The sequence below is a fragment of the Salvelinus sp. IW2-2015 genome, linkage group LG19 (assembly GCF_002910315.2).
Source record: "Salvelinus sp. IW2-2015 linkage group LG19, ASM291031v2, whole genome shotgun sequence".
NCBI classification, from domain to species: Eukaryota; Metazoa; Chordata; class Actinopteri; order Salmoniformes; family Salmonidae; genus Salvelinus; species Salvelinus sp. IW2-2015.
In genome coordinates this window covers 1,008,379-1,035,238 of record NC_036859.1, presented here as the reverse complement: position 1 = coordinate 1,035,238, position 26,860 = coordinate 1,008,379, and the positions used below count along the sequence as shown (strand labels likewise).

Below are 26,860 nucleotides of genomic sequence, written 5' to 3'. Positions count from 1 at the left end.
TGAGTTTGAAGGTAGGCCTTGAAATACTCCACAGGTAGACTTCCAATTGACTCAAATGTTGTCAATTAGCTTATCAGAAGCTTCTAAAGCCATGACATTATTTCTGGATTTTCCAAGCTGTTTAAAGGCTCAGTCACCCTAGTGTATGTGAACTTTCTGACCCACTGATTGTGATAAAGTGAAATAATCTGTCTGTAAACAATTGTTGGAAAGATTACTTGTGTCATGCACAAAGTAGATGTCCTAACCGACTTGCCAAAACTATAGTTTATTAACAAGACGTGTGGAGTGGTTGAAAAACGAGTTTTAATGACTCCAACCTAAGTGTATGTTAACTACCGACTTCGACTGTATGAGCAGAATTACTGTCTTACCTCAACTAGCCAGGAAATCCCTACTTTGAATGCAACAGTTTTCTGGAAGTTGTGCGTGTCATTTTCCTTTACATTTACCCCCATGTGGGCCATCCCCCTAGATATTAGAGTTTCAGCCAATGAACTCAGCCCCTCGCCATTTGAGTGGTAGCTAGCAAGATGCACACACAGTAGAGTGAGAGAGAGCAATGACATGGCGCACATACAGTATCTGCACATTTGTGGCATAGTACCCATTTTGGCTCGTAGGCACTACTTTCAAACTACTGGCTGAAAAGTATAAAAAGTACCGTAGAATATCTTTAACATCAGGAAGTTAGATAAATACTATGCCAGGCTGCAATGTAATGTATAGAAGAATATGTACACTGAGTGCACAAAAAATTAAGATCACCTTTTTAATATTGAGTTACATCCCCCTCCCCCTTTTGCCCTCAGAAAAAAAACACAATTTGTCAGGGCATGGACTCTACAAGGTGGCGAAAGCGTTCCACAGGGATGCTGGCCCATGTTGACTCCAATGCTTCCCACAGTTGTGTCAAGTTGGCTGGATGTCATTTGGGTGGTGGATCATTCTTGATACACACAGGAAACTGTTGAGYGTGAAAAACCCAGCAGCGTTGCAGTTCTTGACACAAACCGGTGCGCTTGGCACCTACTACCATACCCCAAATGAACTTATTAAATATTTTGTATTTTTCATTCACCCTCTGAATGGCACACATACGCAAACCATGTCTCAAGRMTKAAAAATCCTTCTTTAACCCGTCTCCTCTCCTTCATCTGCACTGGTTGAAGTGGATTTAACAAGTGACATAGCTTTGTGATGGAAAGTGCAGGTGTTCATAATGTTCTGTACACTCAGTGTATTTCTCTTTGCAGCATGGCCATCTAGTGGCCATTGGTTTTCAACCTAGAGTGAAAAACATGTACAGTATCATCCACAGAACTAGAATGGGTTCTATCTCATTCTATTTCTATGGCATCTCCCTCAACTTGTGTGGTCTGTACAGGTCAGTTTAGTTAAAATATTTGGAATGTAACTAGATACTACAAAAGAGTAGAGATTATAACTACGCTAATACATATGCTGCATGTGAACTCAATCATCCATGGGCCCCATGAAAACCCCAGTCACTTAGCATCATAACCTGTTCAGCATGTGATTGTTCTGCTATACACTTCCCAGCCAAGACAGTGTCTGTGCTTGCGTGTATGTCAGTGTGTTTGCATGCCTCTGTGTGTGTGTGTGTGTGTGTGTGTGTGTGTGTGTGTGTGTTGCATTTGGTTTTTTTTTTTGTGGGTGTGTGTGTGGTGTGTGTGTGTGTGTTGTGGTGTGTGTGTGTTCAGTTCTCTGTACTGAGGAGTCAGAAACATCGTGGCCAAACGAGCCTGTTTCTTCCACACATTCGGAAAATATTCAGACCCATTGCCTTTTTCCAACATTTTGTTACGTACAGCCTTATTCTAAAATGGGATGAAATTATTTTTTCCCTCATCAATCTACACACAATACCCCATAATGACAAAGCGAAAAACAGGTTTTTATAAATGTTATCAAATGTATTAAAAATAAATAACAGAAATTCCTTATTTACATAAGTATTCCGACCCTTTGCTATGAGACTCGAAATTGAACTCACGTGCATCTTGTTTCCATTGGTCATCCTTGAGATGTTTCTACAACTTGATTGGAGTCCACCTGTGGTAAATTCAATTGATTGGACATGATTGGGAAAGGCACACAGCTGTCTATATATAAGGTCCCACAGTTAACAGTGCATGTCAGAGCAAAAAACAAGCCATGAGGTCGAAGGAATTGTCCGTAGAGCTCCGAGACAGGATTGTGTCGAGGCACAGATCTGGGGAAGGGTACCACATTTCTTTTGCAGCATTGAAGGTCCCCAAGAACACAGTGGCCTCCATCATTCTTAAATGGAAGACGTTTGGAACCACCAAGACTCTTCCTAGWGCTGGCTGCCCGGCCAAACTGAGTAATCGGGGGAGAAGGGCCTTGGTCAGGAAGGTGACCAAGAACTCAATGGTCACTCTGACAGAGATCCAGAGTTCCTCTGTGGAGATGGGAGAACCTTCCAGAAGTACAACCATCTCTGCAGCACTCCACCAATCAGACCATTATGGTAGTGGCCAGACGGGAGCCACTCCTCAGTAAAAGGCACATGACTGCCTGCTTGGAGTTTGCCAAAAGGCACCTAAAGGACTCTCAGACCATGAGAAACAAGATTCTCTGGTCTGATGAAACCAAGATTGAACTATTTGGCCAAGCGTAATGTCTGGAGGAAACCTGGCACCATCCCTACGGTGAAGCATGGTGGTGGCAGCATCATGCTGTGGGGATATTTTTCAGCGGCAGGGACTGGGAGACTAGTCAGGATCAAGGGAAAGATGAACAGAGGAAAGTACAGCGAGATCCTTGATGAAAACCTGCTCCAGAGCGATCCTTAGACTGGGGGCGAAGGTTCACCTTCCAACAGGACAATGACCCTAAGCACACAGCCACAACAATTAATMMATTTTAGAATAAGGCTGTAACGTAACAAAATGTGGAAAAAGTCAAGTGGTCTGAATACTTTCTGAATGCATTGTAAATACACCCAGTCACTACAAAGATAAAGGCGTCCTTCCTAATTCAGTGGCCCGGAAAGGAAGGAAACCACTCAGGGATTTCACCAGAAGGCCAATGGTAACTTTAAAACAGTTAGAGTTGAATGGGTGTGATAGGAGAACTGAGGATGGATCAATAACATTGTAGTTACTCCACAATACTAAACTAATTGACAGAGTGAATAGAAGGAAGCATGTACAGAGTACAAATATTCCAAAACATGCATCCTGTTTGCAACAAGGCTCTAAAGTAATACGATATAAAGTGTTACGTTTGGTGCAAATCCAAACAAACACATTACAAAGTATCACTCTACATATTTTCAAGCATAGTGGTGGTTACATCATGTTATGGGTATGCTTGTAATCTTTAAGGACTGGGGAGTTTTTCAGGATTTAAAAAAAAATGTAAAAGAGCAAAAAAATCATGTTTTTCTTAAAGGCACTGTATCCTTGCCATTCATAAATCACACAATGTAGTTATGTCTATTATATCGCATCGGGACAAGTAACCTAAAGATCTCCTTTTTATTTTCCATATGAAGTCCAATAGAAGTGAGTGACTCGTCAGTAGCCTACCAGATCGGTAAGAGAGCTGTTCATTTGGCTTTTTGCCGATTATCAGCAGATAAATGACTAGCAAAAAACAGGTAGGCTAGTGGAGAGAGAGCCTCACTGTGGTCCAAAAAATGATAAAAGAAAACAGATTGAATTGTTTTAAAAGCTAATGATACTTATATATTTTCCAAGATATTGCTATAGGTCTACTGATTTAATCAAAGTGTTGACAATGGTGTAGTCAACTGCTGCTTTCTGTGTAGCATGGCCCACGTTCAACACCTGCTTCATTCTTCAATCATCCCTGTATTGCAAATAACTGATCAAATGTATATTAAAAGGAAGCTCAAAGCCTGTGGAAGTCAGCAGAATCTCAATGGATTCTTTAAAGGCCCAGTGCAGTCAAAATGAAGTTTGTCTGTGTTTTATATCATATTGTACAACAGCTGATGAAACTAACACTGTAAAAGTGTGAAACATTTTGATCGGTAATTTTCTTATAGTTGCTGGTAGAAAATATAATCTACACAGGACCTTTTAATCAGATAGCTTGCATGGGCGGGAGTTTTGTCTTTCCATGGTGACATCACCATGCGGTAAATTGGTTAACAGACCAATAACAAAGGCAGTTCCAAACATCTCTGCCAATAACAGCTAGTTTTCTGTTTTTCTCCCATTTTTTWATATTACAGTAAGGTACTTAATTTTTACTGAGAAATGATTTGATATTGATAGAAAAATGGCTGCATTGGACCGTTAAGAAGAAATCTGTGGGTCATATTTTTTTTTATTCACAAAAGAGAGTTGCGACACTTAAATTCAGTCATTTAACTGATGTCGTTCTCTCTGTTCCCTTAACACGTGTGGACCCAGAACTTAATTGAGCATCTGTTCTGTTTGATTTTAGAGACCCATTTTGTCATTTGAAAAAGTGGCCTTCAACACAATTTGTTTGATTTTAAATGTAACCTTTTTCCAATCTGCGAGGTAAACTCAATAAAGTATTCAATCATTTCACTGAGTATTTTGGATGGAATCAAGGGCCACCAAAATAGAGCTTGTTCGGCAAAAATGTATTAACCCAGGGGGAGTCTGGCTGGCTACTTATTCTATTTGGCTGGCTAGTCCATGTGTTTGTGCGAATGTAAACAAACACTGTACAGTCTCAAAACATGGTTAAAACTATGTTGATGTCATGGATGGTCAGTCTTTACATCCATAGCCATGTCTATGAATTTGAAGTGGTTACATTCCTCCAGCCCCAACCCTCATTACTTTACCAAAACAGTGGTGGGGCCTATGCTTCGTTATTGTTTGAACTGCAGATTGCCCCTTGAAAAGATCATAAAGCTCATGATGGTTGATCTAGGACTTAGTAGATATCCCCACCTTTCTGAAGAGGAGAAAATGCATCTGGAGAACAACGTTAAAGCAAAAGCTCAACTTCAGCTCCGTCTAAATAACTCGTAAATCAGCATTACATCAGTGTGAGAAAAATCACTCACGAGTGGCAGGAGAGGAAATGGTTTTGCAGGGGGAAAAAACACAATATAATGTTTCTCCGCTGTATGACAGACTGAGGCACGTKGTTCAACAGACTAGTGTGTGTGTGTGTGTCCGACGAAAAGCGTCAGAGCACATCAGGGTCCCCGGTCTGAATCAGTCTGTGTGACGCTGTCGTAACCACGGCAACTGTCTCAACAGGGCCGCTTACATCCGTTTTATTTTGACTGCTGCCATGGAGACTGGTGACGCTCCCAGACAGAATGGTTGGAGGAGGAGAGGAGGGAGAGAAAGGGGAAGAGGGAATGCCTGGCAAGAACGTCACGAGGCTTGACACTTTCAGGATGCATCCCAAATGGCACTCTGTCCACTATAGTGAACTCCTTTTGACCAGAGCCCTATGGGCCATGATCAAAAGTAGTGCACTATTAAGGGAATAGTATTTATAYCATGTCTGAAGGATGAATCCAGTTAGACTAAAGAAGCTTTCGGAGATTTGTCCACTGATAAAGTTCACCTGAATGTTTCACAGCTGTTGTCTGAAAGCCTATGAGTCTGTTTGGCTCTGGACACTAAACTGAATCCATTTAATACCAGGATATATTTCATAGGTCTGGAGGAGATTGTCTATATCAATTTAGTACTCTGTTTAATCTAGATCTGATGTGTTGGATAACTTGTTAAATGTTCCGCTAAGCTGTTTTATGTAGAAGTGTAGTTCATATTTTACCTGTTACGGGAAAGGAACAACAACTCAAAAGGAGTTTGAGAAAATGGCAATGAAATGTAAATGTTCACCACATTCACCATAACGGCTCTGTTCCATTCTCCCTCTGATGTAGCCAGATCAGAGGAGTAGGTTTACTAACTTGTACATGACCCCGTGAAAAGATCAGGAAGAACTACAGGCTTTATCTGCCCAGTCCTATTGCTTATACACCTATCCAATCCTCTCAGATCCACAATCGTGCCTAGGGGTTAGGGGCTAGGAGAAGGGACTAGGATTAGGAGCTAGGGGCTAGGTGTAAGGACTAGGGGTTAGGGGTCAGAGGCTACAGGGAAGAGGAGTAGGAGCTAGAGGTTAGTGCCTAGTGAGTTAAGGTTAGGAGCTAGGGGTTAGGGATTAAGTCCTGTGCGGTCCGATCCTCCCCTGCATTTGCAGAGTAACTTTCCCGGCCTCGCTGTTGGTGTAACTGTGGGGCAGCATGCCGTTGTGCTCTGTGTCCGGCTGGCCCCCGATGTGGACCCCAGGTTGGCCCAGGCACCCATACTCCTGGCCTCCATAGGCCCTGGTACTGATGCTGGCCTGACTGGCTTGTCCTATGGAGCATGTCCTTCACCATCTTTACCTTCAGACGACTACGCAGCGTGATGGCTGCATTACCTGGTACAGACAGACAGACCGACAGACAGATCACTGATGCACAGCACTATAACCTTTTCTTTGAAAAGAATCCTCAACCTTTAAATACTTTAGCCACCTCTGTTTTGTATGATTCAAACGTGAACGCGGTCAGAGAACCAAAATGGAACGCCAWAAGTGGAGGAACACTGCAGAGAGAGAGAGAGAGAACATTGTATAACATACTGGAAATATGAAGGGAAAAAAATCTGGCCTCATTTCAAGAACATTACCTAATAGTATGTCTCATTCCAAGTCTGTGTCCCAAATGGCACCCTATGGGCTCTGGTCAAAAGTAGTGAACTATGTAGGGAATAGGGTGCTTCCATTTTGGATGCAGMCAAGTCTGGCCAAGGACAACACAGCTCAACACCACGTTATGTTCCAAGTACAACAATGACTAACCCAAACACACTGCCTCAGATATTTACATCACCAAACACACACACACCCAGCCTGCCCTGAGCCACTCAAGTACAAGACCCTGGGCAGATTAAGCAGGTGTGTTGGCGCAGGGCTGGATCAAAGACCTGCATAGACAGTAGCTCCCTTGGAGGTGTGTTGGCTAGCCGGTTGTACTGTATCTGTGTTAGTGGGTACCTTGAAGAGAAAGAAGGTGTAGAGTAGAGTCCCATCTCCTCCCAAACAGATGATCCGGTCAATACAGTTAGAGATGTCATCTTAACCTGGATAGGAAACAAACACAAACACACACAGGTCAGGGGGGCTGGCATTCAGTATAACTTTATTTATTATGTAACCTTATACACATGTTTACTGGAACTGTTTTGCTGGAAAGGAATGGATCTGACATACAGAGTAGCTTCTGTGTGTGTGTGTGTGTGTGTGTGTGTGTGTGTGTGTGTGTGTGCGTGTTCGTTCAGACCCAGTCTAGCAGAAACGCAGACCCTCTGCAACTCTGAATCGTTGTCTCCTGTTCGTGAGGTACCAACCTATAGGACACTACTACCCAATCACAGCCCTGTCCTCAACTCTTATCTTACCTCCTGATACTCAGACAGTTATGTAAGGATTCAATGCCAAATGATGCAACTAAAATATCAACAAAGACAGAGGGGGAAACAGAGTCAGTGTGTACTGTACATGCAATGAACTTCCCACCAAGGACTTACATGACTGAGGTTGGGTTAGGAAGAATGCAGGCGTTTGGCTCCAAAGTGAGTGGCAGGATATGGTCCATGGAGAAAGTCAGCTCTCTTGAAGAAGATGGAAATTAAAATAGTCAGACAGACACAGAAAATCAATCAGTCAGTCAGTCAAACAGACAGTGTCGCTTACTCCTAATCACACCTCTAAAAGGCAGTAAGTACTGTGGCTATGGAATGACTGACTGGTTGCCTKCATCTAAGCAGTACTATGGGCTATATGGCAGCATTATTGTCCCAGTAGTGGTGTGCCAGACAGTAACTAAAATACTTCTGTCCCAGGCTACCTGCATCTCTCAGACCCATAATTATTAGGGGAGATCTCCGCCGTCGAATACCCAGATGGCTCGGAGTGTTCCTGTTGGCCGGGAAACCTGCCTTGCTCTCAGTCGGGCAGCAGCAAGTGTGTGATGGCGTTGTGACCTCTTTCCCTCCTGCYGTCCCTTRGGTGACTTCCTGTGTTTGGAGGACCTGGATGGTTCTGGAGGGGTGGAGATTCTCTCTGGTGTTGCTGAGGAACATGATAACTCCTGGCTTTCCTCCCTGTCCTCCATCCTAAAGGAACACACTTGAAATGACTCCCTGGGATTGAAACTATAGATATCATTGGTTGGTTAACCACATATAGTGCAGTAGAGTGACTTGTGTCACAATGTAGCTAGCTAACAACACCATGTAAATTGAGGCTACAGGGCAAACTAATCATAGTGGGCAAGCAATGAGGTGGGCAGAGCCATGCACAAATAGTGAGATCCTATTGGCGCGTTCTAGAGAACGCCTACCCGCCATCGCAGGATCCTTCTGAGCCTGTGTAGGGACCTGATTAAAACAGAAAGGCAGGCTGATTTAGTTTAATTAACATTTCATTACTGATAGTTTGTATGGATTTTTTTTAAATACTTTTTTTACCCCGCATTTTTTGGGGGGGAYCCTTATTATCCACCTGTACAATAGGTGGCGGAATGCAGATATAATTGTTGCGAACGCCATTATACCAAAGAAGAAGAAGCAGAAGAGACCGCCTATTCTCTGTGAGGTGCGTGTTCAATAACTAAATTCGCCATTGAACTCCTAAACAACAGATTTTTTGGAAACTTTGCCAAATGGTASCGCAGTCCACTCTGTTKGTTACTGATTCTAGTTCTGGAAACAGAAAACTGTATGGAGATCAAATGTTTCATCGATGAGAAAATTTGCAGAATGTCCGTCAAAATCTCCCTCCATCGACTGGGCTTCCTCTCRTCACCATATTTGGTAGTGAGTGGAAACGACAACCAGATGATTCACATTTATACATCCGGTGAAATATCTGGCTCATTGTGCCATCTGTGGCTAGACAGCTAACCTAGTTAGGTAATTAGCCAGGTATGCTAGCTAGCTACCTTTAGTTGCTTAGCAGCTCTCCTTACGATAGTGTCAGCTTGATATCCAAGCAACATTTTTTTACAATGCTAATTGTTTGTCTGTGGTTTTAGCAAGCTACTCGCTAAACATTAGAATATCAGTCATTGGATATCAGTTGACAGAATCAAAACAAAATTACGTGTGCATGCGCAATGGAAGCCAATCAGAAATGGCTGCTTCAGATTGACTGTTCAAGAGCGTCAAATATGCCATACCTCTGCGCAACATTAATCGTCTGGAGAGTAGACCTCAGGCTGCCCTCTCAATTCAATTCAAAGGGCTTTATTGGCATGGGAAACATATGTTAACATTGCCAAAGCAAGTGAGGTAATTAATATACAAACTGAAATAAACAATAAAAATTAACAGTAAACCTTACACTCACAGAAGTTCCAAAATAATAAAGACATTACAAAAGTTATTTTATGTATATATACAGTGTTGTAACGATGTACAAATGGTCAGTCACAGTGGTCAGGTATTCTGCCACTTTGTACCCTCTGTTTAGGGCCAAATAGCATTCTAGTTTGCTCTGTTTTTTTGTTGTTAATTCTTTCCAATGTGTCAAGTAATTATATTTTTGTTTTCTCATGATTTGGTTGGGTCTAATTGTGTTGCTGTTAATTGTGTTGCTGTCCTGGGGCTCTGTGGGGTGTGTTTGTGAATAGAGCCCCAGGACCAGCTTGCTTAGGGGACTCTTCTCCAGGTTCATCTCTCTGTATGTGATGGCTTTGTTATGGAAGGTTTGGGAATTGCTTTCTTTTAGGTGGTTGTAGAATTTAACGGCWATTTTTTGGATTTTGATAATTAGCTGGTATCGGCCTAATTCTGCTCTGCATGCATTATTTGGTGTTCTACGTTGTACACGGAGGATATTTTTGCAGCATTCTGCATGCAGAGTCTCAATTTGGTGTTTGTCCCATTTTGTGAATTCTTGGTTGGTGAGCAGACCCCAGACCTCACAACCATAAAGGGCAATRGGTTCTATAACTGATTCAAGTATTTTTAGCCAGATCCTAATTKGTATGTCGAATTTTATGTTCCTTTTGATGGTATATAATACCCTTCTTGCCTTGTCTCTCAGATCGCTCACAGCTTTGTGGAGGTTACCTGTGGCGCTGATGTTTAGGCCAAGGTATGTATAGTTTTTTGTGTGCTCTAGGGCAACGGTGTCTAGATGGAATTTGTATTTGTGGTCCTGGCGACTGGACCTTTTTTGGAACACCATTATTTTGGTCTTACTGAGATTTACTGTCAGGGCCCAGGTCTGGCAGAAGATCTAGGTGCTGCTGTAGGCCCTCCTTGGTTGGTGACAGAAGCACCAGATCATCAGCAAACAGTGGACATTTGACCTCAGATTCTATTAGGGTGAGGCCGGGTGCTGCAGACTGTTCTAGTGCCYTCGCCAATTCGTTGATATATATGTTGAAGAGGGTGGGGCTTAAGCTGCATCCCTGTCTCACCCCACGGCCCTGTGGGAAGAAATGTGTGTGTTCTTTGCCTATTTTAACCGCACACTTGTTGTTTGTGTACATGGATTTTATAATGTCGGATGTTTTTCCCCCAACACCACTTTCCATCAATTTGTATGGCAGAGCTTCATGCCAAATTGAGTCGAAGGCTTTTTTGAAATCAACAAAGCATGAGAAGACTTTGCCTTTGTTTTGATTTGTTTGTTTGTCAATTAGGGTGTGCAGGGTGAATACGTGTTCTGTCGTATGATAATTTGGTAAAAAGACAATTTGACATTTGCTCAATACATTGTTTTCAGTGAGGAAATGTACAAGTCTGCTGTTAATGATAATGCAGAGGATTTTCCCAAGGTTGCTGTGGACGCATATGCCATAGTAGTTATTGGGGTCAAATTTGTCTCCACTTTTGTGGATTGGGGTGATCAGTCCTTGGTTCCAAATATTGGGGAAGATACCAGACCTAAGGATGTTGTTAAAGAGTATATCCAATTGTAATTTGTTGTATGTTAATTTGATCATTTCATTGAGGATACCATCAACACCACATGCCTTTTTGGGTTGGAGGGTTTTTATTTTGTCCTGTAGCTCTTTCAAGGTAATTGAAGAATCCAGTGGGGTCTGGTAGTCTTTAATAGATAAGATTTGTATTTGATCATGTATATGTTTTTGCTGTTTGTTCTTTGTTATAGAGCCAAAAAGATTGGAGTAGTGGTTTACCCATACATTTCCATTTTGGATAGATAATTCTTCTGTTTGTTGTTTGTTTAGTGTTTTACAATTTTCCCAGAAGTGGTTAGAGTCTATGGATTCTTCCTCTCTCTAACAGTGGTTCACAACCAGCAGTAGGCTACCCGGGGGTACTTGGGCTATTCACAGGGGAAGACTTATGAGACCATAGGATAACTGGTCAAATGCACATGAGGAGAGGGGGTACTTCAGGGGTAACCCGGCCAGAGCAAAATTCAGTCGGGAACCACTGCTCTAACAKAAGCATTCTGTGTAACCTACCATTTAGTACTTTCAACAGACTATTGCCAATTGAGTAGCTTATGTATCTCCCTATTTTTAAGTTTAGACTGAAAACACATGAACATTTGAATCCTGAGTCAGCCATTTAAATGTGGTGGGAAGTGAGCTGSCAACAAGAGGGTTTCTGGCATCAGTACCCACGATGCACTTCATCCGTAAATCTGCTCCAATCTGCTCCTGGCTTCCAACCCCTCGGACAATATACAATTGACTATTCATGTTTTTCTACCCTTTGACAACGGGACCTGTGATACACACCTGTGACAGCAATATGTGTCTACTGTCTATAGATCTTCCCGCTCTATTGACACACCTGCTGTGTGAACAAACACCCTATGTACTTATGTTTTCTTTTTGGTACTTACGTATATCACTGTCCAACCTATGGACAAACAGGTCACTTACACTGTAAGATGCTTGATGTCAACCTCGACTACATTGCCTTTTATTCCCAACGCTCGTATGGGAACCACAAGAGACTCACAGCTACACGGTAGGTCTACATTACACATCGGCCAACGGTGCATTGAGAATATCACTTCTACTAAGTTGAAGTGTTTGTTCACCCAACAGGCTACAACAGTGCCATATATTTAGAGAGTTCAGACAACTTTAAGAATTTAGAATGTTGATCGCATAAAAGACATTCAGTTGCTTGATATTCCCCATGTTATGTTAATGGKGAGCTAACATARCTGCCATATTTCATGTAAATGCATCAGAACACAGAAACCTCAAAGCTGTCCCAACTCTCTAAATATTATGGCTCTGGGCTACAGGTGTAGTGTATGATTTACATCCTTTTTTTACATTGTCATTCATTGTGGTAATTTAAATATGAATGTTTGATGAACAATGAGGTAGCCAACATATATTTGAATAAATCTATCATAGTATGCTAATTGACATGTTCTGTATTCGACCCACTGAAAAACAGCTTGTGATGAAGCTATTCAAGCAAACTGCCATCACAAAACATGCAATACAACTGGTCCCACGACCGCATCCTCTGGCCTGTGGAGGTTCTGACTGGGCTAGACCACTACTGGACCACCAACAACCTGGGTCATGTTCCCGGTCCGACTGAGACCACTTCGCTCTGGGGTGAAGTTAGAGATCTAGGATCAGCTTCCCGGGCTCCCCCAAATCCTGACCGTAACCATTAGTGGGCAAAATACTAAACTCACCCAGCATCTCCATCTAGGGGCAACTTCACCCTACACCATGAGGACTCCATGCTGGGATCTAAAGATCGTGTTCTTAGCGGCTGTCTCTCTGCTGTGGATTGTGGCCCTGCTCTATGTGTTCCTGGTGTCTGGGGTCATTGTAGTGCTGGGGAACCAGTCTTCTCCCCAGCTGCATCAGTGCTGGGTGTTCACTAGCGCTCGTACCTCAGTTGGCCGAAGTGCTGCTACTGACTGTGGCCTGTGCAGTGCTGTACGTTCATAGCCACACAGGGTCTCCTATGGGTATCCACAGGGGTGGAAGAATGCTCACATGGATTCATCCTCCATTTTGGAGTCACACCGGCAGGCAGTGCAGAGTAGAGGTGTTTCGCCAGGTGTTGTGGATTTTCCTCAGACTGGGCTCTGTTMCTGGTGTTCCTGCCTGTGTCTGGTCTTCCAAGTCGGGATCCCTGGATACCTGGGGCTGAACGTTCCCTGGTTCTGTTCGCTCAACAGCTTCATTCTTGGGGTTGTGTAGTGTGTTCGCTGCCCGGCTAGCATTTCAGCTAGCTCAGGGCTCAGTGACTACTGACAGACCTAAGCACACATGCTGCGCTGGAGGAGCAACACTTGTCCCCTAATGCTTAAAGCCACACTGAGCTGTAATGCATTAAGGGCCACTCTGTAAGTCCAGTGACAAGACATACACAATGGAGTCCATATACTGTAGGTCCTTTCTTTTTTTGTCATTATCAGGCAAGAGAGCTGTACAAATCTTAACAGGGTATTTATAAGTCACACTCTTAGTCTTGACTTGTAAGACTATGTAGTCTCTCATGAAAGATTAAATATTACACAACGGAAGGTTTGGTTTGGTTCTGGGTACCGAGAATAAAAATAAGACCGGCTGGTCAGTTGTCATTCTCATGTTAACTTTAACATGAACACACAAAAATATCTGCATATTCACATTCACGTAGTTCTGTCTACTTGATGTGTAGGCCATTGTTGTATTTTGGATAATGATGCATACAATGTAACGAGTTAATTTTATGATGTACAGTTATGTTTTTTTGTACTCTAGTTATAGTATTTGTATATACTTTGACTGGCTGATGTACAGCTAATTGCCTATGAGCGATAATAACGATGTCCTATTCTACTTTAAACTATCARTGATAGTCTACGACAACACACGACATCAGTCTCGACTCCGGAAGAAAAGAAGATTCACGACACCAATTGTGACACTACAGAACTTTACTTGAATGTGATCCAAGTTCATTGTTTACACAGTGTATATTTACAAGATCTGAAATAAGGGCGGGAGAAGAAAAAAAAACACTGAACACGAGATATACAACTGAGGTATTAGCTAAAAGCAAGTACAGGTATGTCGTCATCGTTTACTAGTAAATATCAATGATGATCAACGGTTAAAAGATGCAGTGTCCTCTGCTTAAAAAACATTTTATATCACAACATGAGGTAGGAGAACAGTGTCTCGTTTCATGCAACAAAAAAAACAAACGTCTCAATCACTCAATCGTTGTTGGCAACATGGTATGCAATGGTCATACATAGACACTCACTGCCATACAGGTTTCTGAATAAAAAAAAGCCATAAAAAGATAACAGTTCTTCTTTAAACTATGATTTGTCAGGTGTAGCCTACTAACTTTAAACTGAAAACATGGCGTGTTTATCCCAGGCATACATCATATTAAGAACCATTTTGTGAAATCATTAACCAGGTGGGACCTAGCTAGGACGAGGTGTAATGTCCTGGCCAGGTCCCACGCTTGTAAATAAGAAGGGTGTTTATAAATAAATATTTTGACTACAAAGCATAAATGGAAACAATTGATCTAGCGTTATTTCACCGATCCAAAATCCAACTTGTTGCCATTGTTAAAGAGCGCCACTTCTACACTTCATCGCCTTCTTCGTTAAAAGGGATAGTTCACCCATTTTATATATCTAAAAATCTAAAATCGCTGAACTATCCTTTTATGTCTGGGAACAATCCATTGGGGATGCATGTAAAAAAAAAAATATATATAGTGATAGTTACTGTTTAGCTGTGCTTCTGAAGCAAGGYCAGGACCAAGCCTAATGGTAATGATCTAGTTAGTAGTGAGTTGGGCAAATTGCACCCCTCTAAAAACATATTTTTTTTAAAACTCTGTACAAAGCACATCTGTCTTAGGCTAGTGTCCTAAATGGCACCCTATTCCCTATATAGTGCACTACTTTTGACCATGGCCCGTAGGGCCCCGGAACAAAAAGTTGCTTACGGTGTAGGGAACAGGGAGCCTTTTGGGACACAATATTAGTTCTCATAACAATGCGAATGCAAGAGGGCCCAGCCCGCTGTGTTATATAGTATTTTTTTGGACTTCTTTTAATCCATTGTATCTATCATATCATTATTATGGCATTTAACTAAAGTCAATATAGAGCGCCCTCTTGTATATAAAATTCAATTTACACCCGACAGAAAATAAAATACAGAAAAACATTAGATACCCCAGAACGATTGTTAAAAAACAAAATGCAKTAGACTGTAGAGATAGGTAATTATGGTGTTAATAACAAACCGAATACTGATTTATCTTGTGATGTAAACACAATGCCGTTAAAGACCCCGAAGAGGACAATTGTCTCTGTGTGTTGGACAAAAATGAGGACAACYACAGTGCTACTTGAGAATAAGCCTCTCCCTTTTTCATAGCTACTGTGCTTCGGTCACTTTCAAATCGATGGCATACAGTCAAGTCAGACACAAATACATGCGCTCGGACACAAACTCGACACACACTTCTCGCTCATCTTTGCAAAATCTAATGAGGCTACATTTGTATGGTGTGATTAGGTAGTTGGACTTTAGTACAATTTAGCCTTCTTCTAAAGCCAGAAGTATATTTCAACGGTCAAACTAGCTCAGATGCCCTCAGTYATTGTGTCTCCTTGCTAGTAGTGAGACAGGTCAACAACGTGTACGTTGGAGACACTGGCTGCATCCCAAATGGCACCATATTCCCTATATAGTGCACTACAAAATCGGGAATAGGGTGCCATTTAGGACAGGGCCCTTTTTTTCCTCTTTTTTTTTTTTACAAAAACGTATCAATTGAGTGGCTCAGCGAGAAGTAAGAAATCATTCACCTAACAAAATTAATTAGGGGTATCGATCCACTCGTTATATGCAAACTTAAGTTTAGTTTCTTTTCAAGTTCTTAAAAAAAAAAAAAAATTATAAACAAATGTTCGGTGCATTTTCAAATTGTCTGGGATGAGGGTTTAGCGCACAAAAAGGGAAGGTATTAAGGGAGAAAGATTATACATCATTATTACACAGTCTATCAAGGTGAAATCATCCACAAAAGAAAATAAATGAAAGCAATCAGTTCTGGGGATGTACTGTAACAATGCTCTTTCTTTCCTATTCAACTCTGACCTCTGTCAGGTGGTCACATCTGAACACCATGCATTTAAACTCCCAACAGCAAGTTTACATCCTTTAAAAAGGTGCAATATGATATCGTCGTACACAGCAGAGCGACAAATTCAAATCTGCCACTATTGGTTAGTCCCAATGTAGGCATGGCTCAATTTTTTTGGAAAGAGCCAAGTGTCAATCTTGAATTAGGTTGTTGATAATGTGTGAACAGGAAGTCACTCAGCTGCGTATTGTCATATTGCTGCGTGTCCCTTTAACAGGGTAAACAACAAGTTAAGTGAATCTTTGAAGAATTCAGAGTTAACAAAAACATCAGGGCTGTTTAGAGCTTCAGGCCTGGTCCAGTTAATATTATAATAACCTTTAAAAGATCATCCCATAACACAGTAAATATATTAAATGACTAATGTATGTACAAAGTGAATATAAATCTTTAGTTAATACATTAAATATATTTTTATTTCTTTATTTTGTTTACAATTTCCAAGAAAGGTTTATGTGGAACAATGGTCGGTAGAGAGCATACATTTGCAGTATGGATYGGATATTTCTGCATGCGAGTGAACTTCACATCACACACCAAGGGTGTTAGTTTCATTGTTGGTTTTTTTCTCCTCGTGAAAATAACTTTTTGTAGCTTAGTTGAAACTCGATTACAAAATAAGACCTACTATACTTTAGTACTCTGGCAGAGCATTGAGTATGTTGTAGGGAATTCTCTTTAGAGATCTGCATTGAACGGTTGAGCACAGTGGAATGTCTATCAACTTGCATGTACAGCAGATGCATAAAAAAGCAGCTTGGGAGTTAAAGCCAAGGCCAATACCTCTTTTAAACAACTATTTACACGCTGCCTGGCTCTGAGTCGGCCTGGTTGGCTATAAAAGAAAGACTGTCTGGCAACTAGACAAAACCCCTGTTCTGTGTGTGTGTACGTTTGTGGGAGGGAGAGATGGCGATGTGTGTGTGTATATATGTGTGTGTGTGTGTGTGTGTGGCAGAGAGAGGGGCTCCTGTACCAGCTCCCCGGGGGCAAGAGAGAGAGGCCCCAGACTATAGAAACTGCCCCAATTCTGACAGGACAAAAGAGGCTCCTCTCTCCTCCTCATCACCCGCTCCCGGCCCACCCAGCCCGAGAGAGAGAGGGCATCAGCCCCCTGCACTACCTCAATCCCCTTTCTTCCTTTTTTCTCCACCCCTGACTGTCTCTCTGCCACTCCTCTCTTCCTCCGCCTCCATTTCTCTCTCCGCTTGACTGTACCTCACTCCCTGCATCCTGGTCTTTCCCGCCTCCCTCTCGGGATCGGTTTGTTCAGTGAGTTGGAATAACGCGGAGGGGAAAGAGGGAGCAGGGGCCTGGATCCAAGGCAGCAGCCAGCCCACACCACACTGTCAATCTGCACTAATTCCYTTCACCTGTGACCCACATTCCACCAAGCAGACAGCTAGGTTCTGCTGCTCTCACGAGGAGAGATGAGAGGATGGCAAACACACCAACTGCTGCCAACAGGGAAATCAAAACTAAAAAAACAGGACAGATTTCCACAAGGAAATTTGGTGTGTGTGTGTGTGTATGTGTGTATGTGTGTGAGTGACATGTCCTATCAAAACAGACCGAGCCAGACTAGTTCAGGGGTTTGTTGTTGTTCCAGACCACAACAACCTCAGCAGTCCTCAGAGTCGCATCACTCATATGTCTTTACATCTTAATATCACATCAGCATTTTCAGTAGGCTTAACAATGACGACCGCAAATGCTCTGTACAATAACRTTTTCATTTGTTTTACACATTTAGAACTTTTGTCTTCTTTCCATGAATAGGTATGAGTACAAAAACAAACAAAGGTGAAATGAAAATGTCTGTCAATGCAGTCTCCTGCTGGGTGTGGCTGGTASCTGGTCCAGAATGGCTGGGCTGGGTGTATGTACAGAGATTGAGAGCACCCACACGGGCACCATCTTGGCTCCAGTTGGCGTGCAAGGTAGTAGTAGAAAGAGCGACTGAGCGCTAGTGTAACCACAGTTCAGAACAGAGTCGAGGGGTGCAAGGAGAGAACTGTCTTTCTGTCTGACTGACTTCCCGGTCTCTATGGGGGCGACAAAACAGCAAGTCCAAGATCCAAGGAGGGAGGGATGGAGGAAAGGGTCCTAAAAACATCCAACTCCTATCGGTCTGCCAAGCAGTCATTAGTTTGTTCAGTAAAACTATAAATTAAAACAAACATATACTTCCCAAAATGTAAATACTGTTTAAGGATAGGGGGTCTAAAAAATAAAATAAAACTACATAAAACTCATTTGATGTGATATTAAATAAAAACCAACGAGAGTTCCTTTTCCAAAGAAGTAAAAATGAGGGGGGGCGAGGAAGGAAACGCGTGAGACAGAGTGGAGAGAAGCAGCCTTGGGGGACAGAGTACTCTGTCTGTCTGTCTAGGGCTGCTGTCTCTGCCAGCAGGGGGTGAGGGATGAGGGAGTGAGTTGGAGGAACAAAACGGTGGGGGTTTGGGGGGGTTGAGAGACGAACGGAAAAGGGGAGTTTCGTGAGGGGCTACTTCTGAGCGTGGCCGTTCTGCTGCTCGAGGCCTGCGATGTGCCCCTCTGTGTGGGGTGTTTGTGTGGAGGGGGTGGGGGGTGAAGAGGGGCTCCCTGTAGCAATTGTGGTGGCCGAGGAAGACGAGGAAGAAGCCGTCTGGTCCATCTGGTGTTTGAGCTGAGAGATGATTCTCTCCAGCTTCTCCCGGGCGTCCCGCTCCCTCTTCAACTCCTCCTGGAGCTCCTCCCTGTCAGCCTCCGCACCGTCCAACCTCCCACGCAGCTCTGCCAGCTAAAGAGGAGGAGGGAGGGAGGAAGAAAGAAGTAAGAGAGATGAGGTCAGGTTAGTCTGAACTGTCTGAACAGCACACAGACACTCACACACTTGGACACACACACACAGCCAGACAGTCTGAGCCAGACACCGAGGCTGAAGGAGACAGCAGGACAGGAGGGGTTTGTGTGTGTGTGTGTGTGTGTGTGTGTGTGTTACATTCCTCCCGGAGCTGAGCCCAGCAGCACTATCTGAAAATAAAGCTCTGTACTGGAAACCCAAACAAAGACCCAGTGTCCTCTACACACCACACACACCACTACAGTGTCACAAACAGATATGAGTATATTTTCCCAGAATGACTAAGTGTTGTGTTGTCTGAGGTCAAGCAGGATGTGGTGGTGTGTGTGTGTGTGTGTGTGTGTGTGTGTGTATCTCCAGTGCCTACCTGGTTGGCGTAGTGTGCCTCCTGGTGTGTGTGTATGTTGTTGTCACACACACACCTCTGCTGTCGCAGCTGTTCCAGCCTGTGCTCCAGCTCCCTCTGTTCCTCCCTCACCTGCCCCAGCCTCTGGGTGTGCTCAGTGTGGACCGCCTCCAGTTCACTCTGCAGCTCACGCTGCTCTGCAGACAACTGCTGCAGCCTGGCTGCCTCGCCTCCACGCAGCGCCTCCAACTCCTAGAGACGGAGGACGGGATGGTCAGTTACATAGCTCTAAATTACACTATATTACACACACATCTTGGTTCTTTGGTCTTGAATCAGGAGTGTTAGTGCTGGAACTAAGAAGACCTGAGGAGTCCCTGATGAATAGATTGAGAAATGTTGTTTTATGCCATTGACTCTCTGGCTAAATCTGTTTCAATGGGTGGAGTAGACAACCTCTAGTTGTCTCACTGTGTGTCTCGTGTCTCACCATCTCTAGATGCAGCTGTTTGTGCAGGGTGGAGTGCAGTTTCTCCTGCTGCCTGCTGTAAATCTGAACGATCTCCACTACGATCCTGTCCTTGTCGTCCTCACAGCCTGAGGACAGAACATCTTTACTCCCCAGCGCCGCTCCCGATGACGCTACCGCCGCAGTCGCCGCGGCTCCCGCTACAGCAGAATAACTCTTGTTGYCGGGGCTGGTCTCCATGGAAACTGGCTGCTGGCGCTCCCGGTCGGCAGCGGAAACGACGCGCTGCTGAGACTTGGTCTCGTCAACTACAGGAGAGGCGTGGAGATCTGTGGAGGGAGAAGGGGGGGGAAAGAAGGAGAAGAAGAAGAGAGGGAAGTTGAGAGATGGAAGCAGTACATCCACCTACACAGCATAGTCAACCCACACACATGCATGTGCGACGCAGATATATGGACAAATACACACATCCTCCCACACAGCTGGAGAAGAACCATTCACCTAACAACCCGACACCACATAGTCACCCACACAAATGGTCCCTCATGCACACGCACTTCCAGGACTGAATCCCCAATGGCACCCCTATTCCCTTTATAGTGCGCTACTTTTGACCCATAGACTTTTGGCCCATAGAGCTCTGGTCAAATGTAGTGCAATAGGGTGACATTTGGGACGTGACCTGGGACTTTAACGCACTAATGTATTCATATGTGTGTGACAGGAGGGTGCAGCAGCATGGCTGAGTCATCCATGTGTGGCTGTGTGTGTGTGTGTGTGTGTGTGTGTTTCCGTGTGTGGTACTGACCCATAGCAGTGTCGCCGTGGCCGTGGGTCAGTCTCCTGCTGTAGTGGTGTTTGAGCAGCACCCCCAGTACCTCAGGGCTGACCTCCGGCTGACCCCTCAGAGACACGTTAGGAGCCACCATCTTATCATATGTATACAGGAAGTGACTAGGGAGAGAGAGAAAGAGAGGGAGAGAGTAGACGTTATCAAATGTATATACAGGTACAGAGTTACAGAGAGACACATGCTGACCGTTATTCTACGTATACCACTTGTGCATTTTTGGCATCCAAGTTGCACTAAAATGGTAAAATGGATATACATCAGTTATGGAAACACTCTCTTTAAAGCTGCAATATGTCGCTTYCTGAGAAGCCACGCTGCTTCTCAACACGCTGCTTCTTAACCTGGAAGTCATCCAATGTGTCGGAGAAAACACTGTTCGACCGACGACTGAAGTCAGCTTGCAGGCGCCCGGCCCAAGGAGAGGCTAGAGCGCGATGAGCCCCCCCCCCCGGGCAAACCCTCCCCTAACCCGGACGGCGCTGGACCAAATTGTGCTCCGTCCTATGAGGCTCCMGGTCACGGCCCCAGGACTCAGCACTGCAGTGCCTTAGCCCGCTACAGCACTCGGTAAGCCCAAAACGATTCGAATTTTAGCAACCWCGAAATGGCAGATCGACTTCTGCATAGTGCACACCTTTAATATGGGGCAAGTTTTCACAGGCTAGCGAGACGCACTGGTGTTCTAGAAAACACTCGGTTCTAACGGTGCACTTCAGTAGCGACCATTGTAAAAACCACCGAATGCGGGGAAACCAGCTTTGGTCTGGTCGGGTCTGAAGTCTAAGGCAGACATGTCCTGTCGWGCGGTCAGTTGTAATCCCATAGTCTAGCCTGTCTGTTTCCTCCCTGCGGTCACATGCTGCCCTGCCATGCCTCCTATAATCCAGCTAGTCTCCACATGAATCTGGAGCCGATTACTGATCAGAAGACCACAGAAAGTCACACTGGCACGGGCCCATGGTCGGGTCAACTGGAGGCAGGGTGAGGGGCAGAGCGGGGTTTCAGCACTGCTCTAGTAACGGTCCCCGAGAGGATGTTGGGAAAGTTACTTGGAAAAGATTCTCAAGGGCCAGGTCTTCACAGGAGGAAGACTGTAGCTAGCCAGTCCMCGGGACTCTTGGAAGATTAGCCTCCATTGTGGGCTAAAATATATGAMAATAGGAAAACAAATGTACCTGGGATGGACCATGGCAGGGTGRCCAGGCTCTTCCTTAATGTGGGGGAACAAGCGGTTGAACACCAGAGTAGCCTGGGCTTTAGCCTGTAAACAAACATAATAATACATTAATACACACATTAATACACATGTTCATATACTGTAGATAAAAAAATTAAAATCACACAAAGATAAAACCAAAAAGAGATCTGTAGATGTTTATTAATTATCATATGAAACCTATATCTGAATGTCAATGTTTGTAGCTATAATTGTGTGTGCGTGTTAAAGAAGATTGTGATGAAAAATCCATGTGTTTTTAATGGCCATGTATGTTTAGGGGAGGGTGGCGTAGGGGTTGAGAGAGAAGGAGAGTGAGCATGACGTGCTTTTTCAAATAGGAGAGTGTTTTAGGGAATGACCCCAGTTTGTGTGGGGTTACGTGGCAAGGGGGGGTTGGGTTAGGGCCGTAGGGGGTTCGAGGAAGGTTAGGGTGTAGTCAATTCAACCTGTTACATCGTCAGCAGTACACCGCTTCCTGTGTGTGTGTGTGTGTCGTACCTTGTGGCAAGTGTGTGTGTGTGTGTGTGTGTGTACCTTGGTTGCTGCATCGCTGTCGGACAGTTTACTATTAGGAGAAACCAGAGGCTCAGGAGGACGCGATCTCCTCACCTGGCTGTCCCTGTCCTCATCTTCCACCTTCTGAAACACACACACACCACACACACACACACACACACACACACACACACACACACACAGAGAGAGAGAGAGGAGGGTTAGACACTGGAGAGAGAGCGAGACGGGCCTCTGTGTTATGACGCCGGTTAGCCAGAGGCTTCCACTCTTTTTCAAGACATTATTTTCCAGGACTTTTCAATTATTGGGGGGGGGAGAACAGCATTAACTGCACACACAGGCATCGGTTGTTTTATGTCTACAACAAAAATGTCTGCCCCCTCCCAGCCACGCAGTCCAATCTCGCTCTGCTGGAGCTGCTGCCCGGTTGTGTGCGTGTGTGTTTTAATCCAGGTCACTCTCAGCAAGAGGCCATGAGCTAATGTGTTAATGCTCATCGCGGACAGACAGGGCTGACACACACACACACACAGTACTAATGCAACAGGACGGTTCGCAGCTCAATAACAATTCTAACACGCAGCCAAGGGAAGGAGGGATGAAGAGCACGAGAGAAGCGTGAGAAAAGCCCGTAGTAGGTAAGAGAGAGAGGTGTATGTGTGTTTTTGCATTAGGCTTGGCCATGTGTGTGTTTACATACATGTGTGGTGTGTAATGTACTAATGCAAAAAATATATAAAAAAATAAATACACCTCACCTGAGCCAGTGTGAATATTCCTGAGTGTGTGTATGGGGTGCGCTGTCTGTGTCTGAAATTGTTTGCTGTATTTCTCAGAGGCAGTGCATACTGCAGCAGAGGTGGGGGGGGAGAGAGAGAGAAGAAGATGAGAGGAGCAGGAGCGGAGGGGTAAGCAACAGCAATCAGCCACTGCCAGTGGCTGAGCAAGCAGTCGTGCTCCCTCTAACATTTTCCATTCCTCCCCTTCTCTCTCCTTCCTTTTTTCCTCTCCTCCTCTTTTTTCATCACCTTTCTTCATATTAAACCAGACCACAACAACAGGTCGTTATGAGGCCTCTCACGTAGGACCCGAATACAACTCATACAAACTTCATTATTGTGTGTGTGTGTGTGTGTGTGGTGGGGGGGGGGGTGGCGGCGCGGGGGTAGTCAGTCACATCAGGAGTCCCAGGGAGAAACAGGGAACCATTAGAATCCGGTGCTGATGTGACACACATCCGAGGGCACTCACAGTGTTCTTACAGGAGCACCAGAGAGCATACTGTCGGGCTGCATCACAGCCTGGTAAGGCAACTCCACCGCCGCTGACTGCAAGGCTCTACAGAGGGTGGTACGCTCAGCCCAACGCACCATTGGGTGCTCACTGCCTGTACTCCAGGACACAGCTGTAACCCTGTGCATGTGACTTATAAACTAAACATATACATACACACAAACGGATTATTGCGTGACTCTGTAGTGTGTGAGCATGTGTGCTTATATACCTATATATACACACACAATTAGCTATGTGTGAGAACCCCAAGCTGTATGACAATCCCAAGCTGTATGACAATGTGGATTAGTATTCTAGGCACAGGAACAGGTCTCCCCTACTGTTATAATCTACCAGCCACAAACACACACACTGCCAGGGTTCATGTCTCTACTCCACATCTCATACACTGCTGAGGAGGGTCAGACCAATGATATACATGTATTCACTAGATGAATGACAGGGGGCGCTGTTCTGAAGTCACCGTCCGCCAATAATAACTCCATAGGAATTGACGGTATTTCAATGTAATTTTTCAAGGACAAAAATACATGCATTTAACTATTTCTTTGTTGTAGTGGGGACTCTAAAATGTTTTTATGTTTTCAATTTTTATTGAGAAATGATTGGCTTCTTTCAGTTCATACAATACTATGTATTTGTCTCTAATGAAATAAAATATGTATTTATCTTCTTAAAAAAACACAATGTCGATTACTATAATGTACGCTGGAGAAGTTAATGCATCATCCCATAATAATGTTTTCAACACCGCTGACCAATTTAAAGATCAACCTGATGTAAAACACTCCCCAATGAAGCCAGAGAAAAGAAACTGATTTAGAGTCAAGAAGACCAATAGTTAACTCTCAGTACAATGAACCAAGGAACTCGTTCACTCAGACTGTCCAAAAAAAACACCAGGTTCACCGGTGACCTTTTTGTATTCATCGTCTCATGTAAAGGTACTAGGCTGGCTGCTAACGTTAACTACATTCATTGTCAACGCACAACAGTTGGAAAAGGACAATTAGACAAACCCGAAGAACAGGAGTTCAATTGTACACACGCGTCGCCACTTCATCCATGTTTAATAACGTCAACAATGGGYTATCATTTCGTCTCGACCTCATTATTATAAGCTCAGCAATGCAGACGTGGATGTAGGCTACGCGGAAATGTTCCAAAAATACAATTGGTGGGAAAACATTGTTCTCGAAAGCGCACCGCACATGTGAGCGGTTTCATGTGTCAAGAGATTAAAATATCCATTAGAAATGAAAAGAGGGGAGATCTAAAGATGCATCAACTAGCAGGGGTTACTTATATGATTAGGATTATCATCAACTAGCATGGGTTACTTATATGATTATCATCAACTAGCATGGGTTACTTATATGATTCGGATTATGCCTTTGCTGCTGGACAATTTGAAAAAAGTTCATTTGAAAACCAAAAGAACATGAGAAAAATGCTCGTTTCAAATGGTGTTTATCAAATAATTCCTAAATATTTCTAAAGGTCCAATTTTGGCTAGGCTACTTTGAAACAAAGACCCGCTTCATAAAAGTACACAAAATGTCCAGGTTTTAAACAATTAAGTTTCTGGTTAGATAGTTTCAAAATTCTGACTGATTTTTGTGCGGTGCCGTGCGCAACAGGCATCCCCACAGCATGATGCTGCCACCACCATGCTTCACCCTTGGGATGGTGCCAGGTTTCCTCCCGACGTGGCACTTGGCATTCAGGCCAAAGGGTTCAAACTTGGTTTCAACAGACCAGAGAACTTTGTTTCTCATGGTCTGAGAGTACTTCAGGTGCCTTTTGGCAAACTCCAAGCGTGCTATCATGTGCCTTTTACTGAGGAGCAGTTTCCGTCTGGCCACTCTACCATAAACGCCTGATTGGTGGAGTGATCCAGAGATGGGAGAACCTTCCAGAAGGACAACCATCTCCACAAAAGGAACGCTGGAGCTCTGTCAGAGTGACATAGGGTTCTTGATCACCTCCCTGAACAAAGCCTTTCTCTCACGATTGCTCAGTTTGACAGGGCGGCCAGGTCTAGAAAGAGTCTTGGTGGTTCCAAACTTCTTCCATTTAAGAATGACGGAGGCCACTGTGTTCTTGGGGACYTTCAATGCTGCAGACATTTTTTGGTAGCTTTCCCCAGATCTGTGCCTCGACACAATCCTGTCTCGGAGCTCTATGGACAATTTCATTGAGCTCAGGTCTTGGTTTTTGCTCTGACATGCACTGTCAGCTGTGGGACCTGTATATAGACAGGTGTGCGCCTTTCCAAATCATGTCCAATCAATTGAATTTACCACAGGTGAACTCCAATCAAGTTKCGGAAACATCAAGGACAATCAATGGATACAGGATGCACCTGCGCTCAATTTCTAGTCTCATTGAAAAGGGTATGTAAAATAGATGAGGGGTGTTTTTCAAATAAATGATCAAAAGTTTCTACAATCCTGTTTTCGCTTTGTCATYATGGGGTATTGTGTGTAGATTGATGAGGGGGRRAATTAATTTAAGCCATTTYAGGATAAGGCTGTAACATAACAAAATGTGGAAAAAGTCAAAGGGTCTGAATACTTTCCAAAGATAGTTTCGTTCCTAAAATAAAGGGATACATACATGTATATATAAAAAAAAATATTAAAAATAGTTTGCTGATCTTTCTTATATCTCTCAGATATATGACAGACACTTAAAAATAAAAAATACGTTTTTTCTTTGGGGAGGGATATCTGTTGTTCCATGTAGTGAATATGTTATTCAATGCATTTGTATTGGCTAATAGCAGTAATGCCAAATTCATTGTTTCACCCAATAATTATTCMGATTTTTTTGATACTTAAGGAGTCTTAAAATTCTAAATCAAATAGCTAAATGATCATTGGCATGACCATCTTAAAACAATTCCATGTTACCCTAGAACACCCCTCCCCCGGCTTAGACAGGGCTTAGACTCTAGACGGTTAAGAAGAAGGGGCCAGGAAAAGACAGGAGCTGGTCTCTACAAGGAAGTAAAACTCTGTTTGGGTTAGCATTCTCCGTCTCCCCGAACGGGAAACAAGGGAGAAAAAGACACACACACACACACAGCAGTCAGTGGGTCCGCCC

The 26,860-nt window shown here is 43.7% G+C and overlaps 2 protein-coding genes across 2 annotated transcripts in view; one reads left to right on the top strand and one right to left on the bottom strand.

Annotated features, from left to right (window-relative positions):
- Positions 1-12,490: 12,490 nt before the first annotated feature.
- gpr160 (G protein-coupled receptor 160) lies at positions 12,491-13,340 on the top strand. The gene is given in 6 exon segments (XM_070449105.1): positions 12,491-12,693; positions 12,725-12,924; positions 12,926-13,114; positions 13,116-13,139; positions 13,141-13,261; positions 13,263-13,340. Coding segments are annotated over 6 exon segments (795 nt in total). The 5' UTR covers positions 12,491-12,510.
- A 601-nt stretch (positions 13,341-13,941) lies between these two features.
- LOC111979251 (ski-like protein) overlaps positions 13,942-26,860 on the bottom strand; it is a 32,965-nt gene continuing 20,046 nt past the window's right edge. The window contains 6 exon segments of the mRNA XM_024009657.2: positions 13,942-18,990; positions 19,421-19,651; positions 19,890-20,197; positions 20,677-20,822; positions 21,897-21,982; positions 22,475-22,579. Coding sequence (XP_023865425.2) covers positions 18,715-18,990; positions 19,421-19,651; positions 19,890-20,197; positions 20,677-20,822; positions 21,897-21,982; positions 22,475-22,579 — 1,152 coding nt within the window. The 3' untranslated portion in view covers positions 13,942-18,714.